Genomic DNA, 2,050 nt, shown 5'->3' with positions numbered 1-2,050 from the left:
ACACACACACACACACACACACACACACACACACACACACACACACACACACATAAAGTGTTTAATTATGTTTTAACAATATGTTTTTAGCTCCCAACAAGCAAGTCCTTCCACCTTGTCCTCCACTGCTTCAGGTGTCTCCTCGTCTCCTTCTGTTTTCTGTTTCTTTTGTCTAATCTTCTCAATGTTCTTGAGTTCCTCCATGTAACAAGCATTTGACCCAGTTCCTGTAAAACAGATTCATGTAGCTTATTTCCTTATTACGTCAAATATTATAATACTGTTCTTTGCATTTAAAACTCTTAAATGAACCATCATAACTATAAGCTTATTCTTAACTTAGCATTTCTTCACCCTTGAGGCCACATACCTGCAATCAGTCCAACTTCACACTGAGGGTCTTCATAGGCACAGCTCATCATTGTCCCAACTGTGTCATTGACCACTGCTACTATGTCCAAGTCATACTCCTGTGTGCGCACACCCACAAATGCATTGTGATGTTCCTGTTAGCCTAGACGTGTACCAATCTGATGTAATGTTTCTTCCCCTCATCTGTTTAAAACCTGGCCATCATTTTAAATCTTTACTCTGTTGTTTTTATTGACTCACGTTACGTCTTTTGATGGCCTCCCGTAGCAAGTTAACAACATCATGTCCTTCGCAGTCTGTGGCCTTGAAGCCTTTGGTCCAGCTAACCAGGATACCCTACAGAACATCCAAAGGTTGAAAAAGATTACAAACTGCTACAGAAATAATAATGCTACTGCTTTAGGAGTCTGTTTACATTTTTATTTAACAGAACAGTTCTGTAAATATAACATTCTGAGAACGTCGAATGATCAAGTGCCAAAAAGGCTAGTTCCACTTGAGGCTAGTCTGTGCCCATAGATTCATATTTTAAAATGCCCAACATCAGAGCAATAAGACAGTTGCACTGAGAGGTGATTTAAAACAAAAAACAACTTGTCTATCTGTGTGCTGGAGTTTTGGATGTTGTCGCTTTAATTAACAGACGACTGAGTGTCTGTTATTTCAATGGCCTCACCTGTGCTGATTCACTGAATTGGACCTCTCATCTGTGTTTGTAAGTGTTCATCTCTTTTGGAGCATTTCTCATGGAACTATAGCCAGTGAGTACAATTTATTTGTAAAGCACATTTAAATACAGCTATATATGTATGTGTGTAATTACATTGAAATACTCAAAGGTGGACATATGGACCATAAACAATAAGCAATAAACATAATGACAACAACAACCAGATGATCCTACAAATGTGGCACAGCGACTACAAAGGCTTTTTGTTTGAGCCGTGACCTTGGGACATGTTAAGGATCTTTGCCTATAGATCTAAGAGAGCTGAATGTAACTGAATGAGTTGATGATGATGTCTGTGATGCCCCCCATCATCCATCTTACACGTGGCTTCCTGTGTGGTATGAGCTTGAACAACAAGTTTGTGCTTCAGTTTTCTATCAGTCTCTCAGTTAGTCTGTCAGTGTTTTGTCTTTATGTGTCCCTATACAGTTCACAGATGCAACCAAGCTATCTAGTGTTAACTGATAACAGGCAGGCCACCCTCTCATCCAAATATAATAACTTCTGGCTCCAAAAAACTAACAAGTTGGTGGCTAAAATGTTGAGGCTTCGAAATGCAGACTTTAGAAACCAGTGAGTGATGTCAGGTTTGCTACATCAATCTACAATCTGTGGCCTTTAACCTTTATGAGAGCAGCACTTTGAGGAAATCAGATACCAAATAATATACTCCACAGGACTTTGAACAACATCCAGCCTGGAAGGGAAACAACCGTGTGAACCAGTGTAATTTAAGACAGTGTAAAGCTACAGTTTTCTTCTAATGAGCGGGTGTCACGATCCTGGGTCTTATGACCCAGTGTTTTGAGTTTTAGTTCTTTTGATGTTTATAGTGTATGTTTAAGCTTATTAAGTTTCCTATGTGCATTTGCTTATTAGTTCCCGCTTGTGTTTTCAACCCCTGTGAAGTCTCTCTTGCCCTTCGTGTGTTTCATGTCTGTGTGTCTT

The 2,050-nt window shown here is 39.5% G+C and overlaps 1 protein-coding gene across 1 annotated transcript in view; it reads right to left on the bottom strand.

Moving 5' to 3' along the window:
- LOC102310487 (hexokinase HKDC1) overlaps positions 1 to 2,050 on the bottom strand; it is a 15,186-nt gene that overhangs the window by 2,964 nt on the left and 10,172 nt on the right. The window contains exons 14-16 of the mRNA XM_005915106.2: positions 613 to 708; positions 371 to 470; positions 115 to 227 (exon numbers count right to left, since the gene is read on the bottom strand). Of these exons, the coding sequence (XP_005915168.1) occupies positions 115 to 227; positions 371 to 470; positions 613 to 708 (309 nt within the window). The remainder of the gene's footprint in view (positions 1 to 114; positions 228 to 370; positions 471 to 612; positions 709 to 2,050) is intronic.

Source organism: Haplochromis burtoni, unplaced genomic scaffold, assembly GCF_018398535.1.
Source record: "Haplochromis burtoni strain Fernald_Lab_line unplaced genomic scaffold, NCSU_Asbu1 Contig_11, whole genome shotgun sequence".
Lineage (NCBI taxonomy): Eukaryota > Metazoa > Chordata > Actinopteri > Cichliformes > Cichlidae > Haplochromis > Haplochromis burtoni.
Note: the sequence above shows the minus strand (reverse complement) of the source record. Positions and strands in the feature narration are given on the sequence as shown.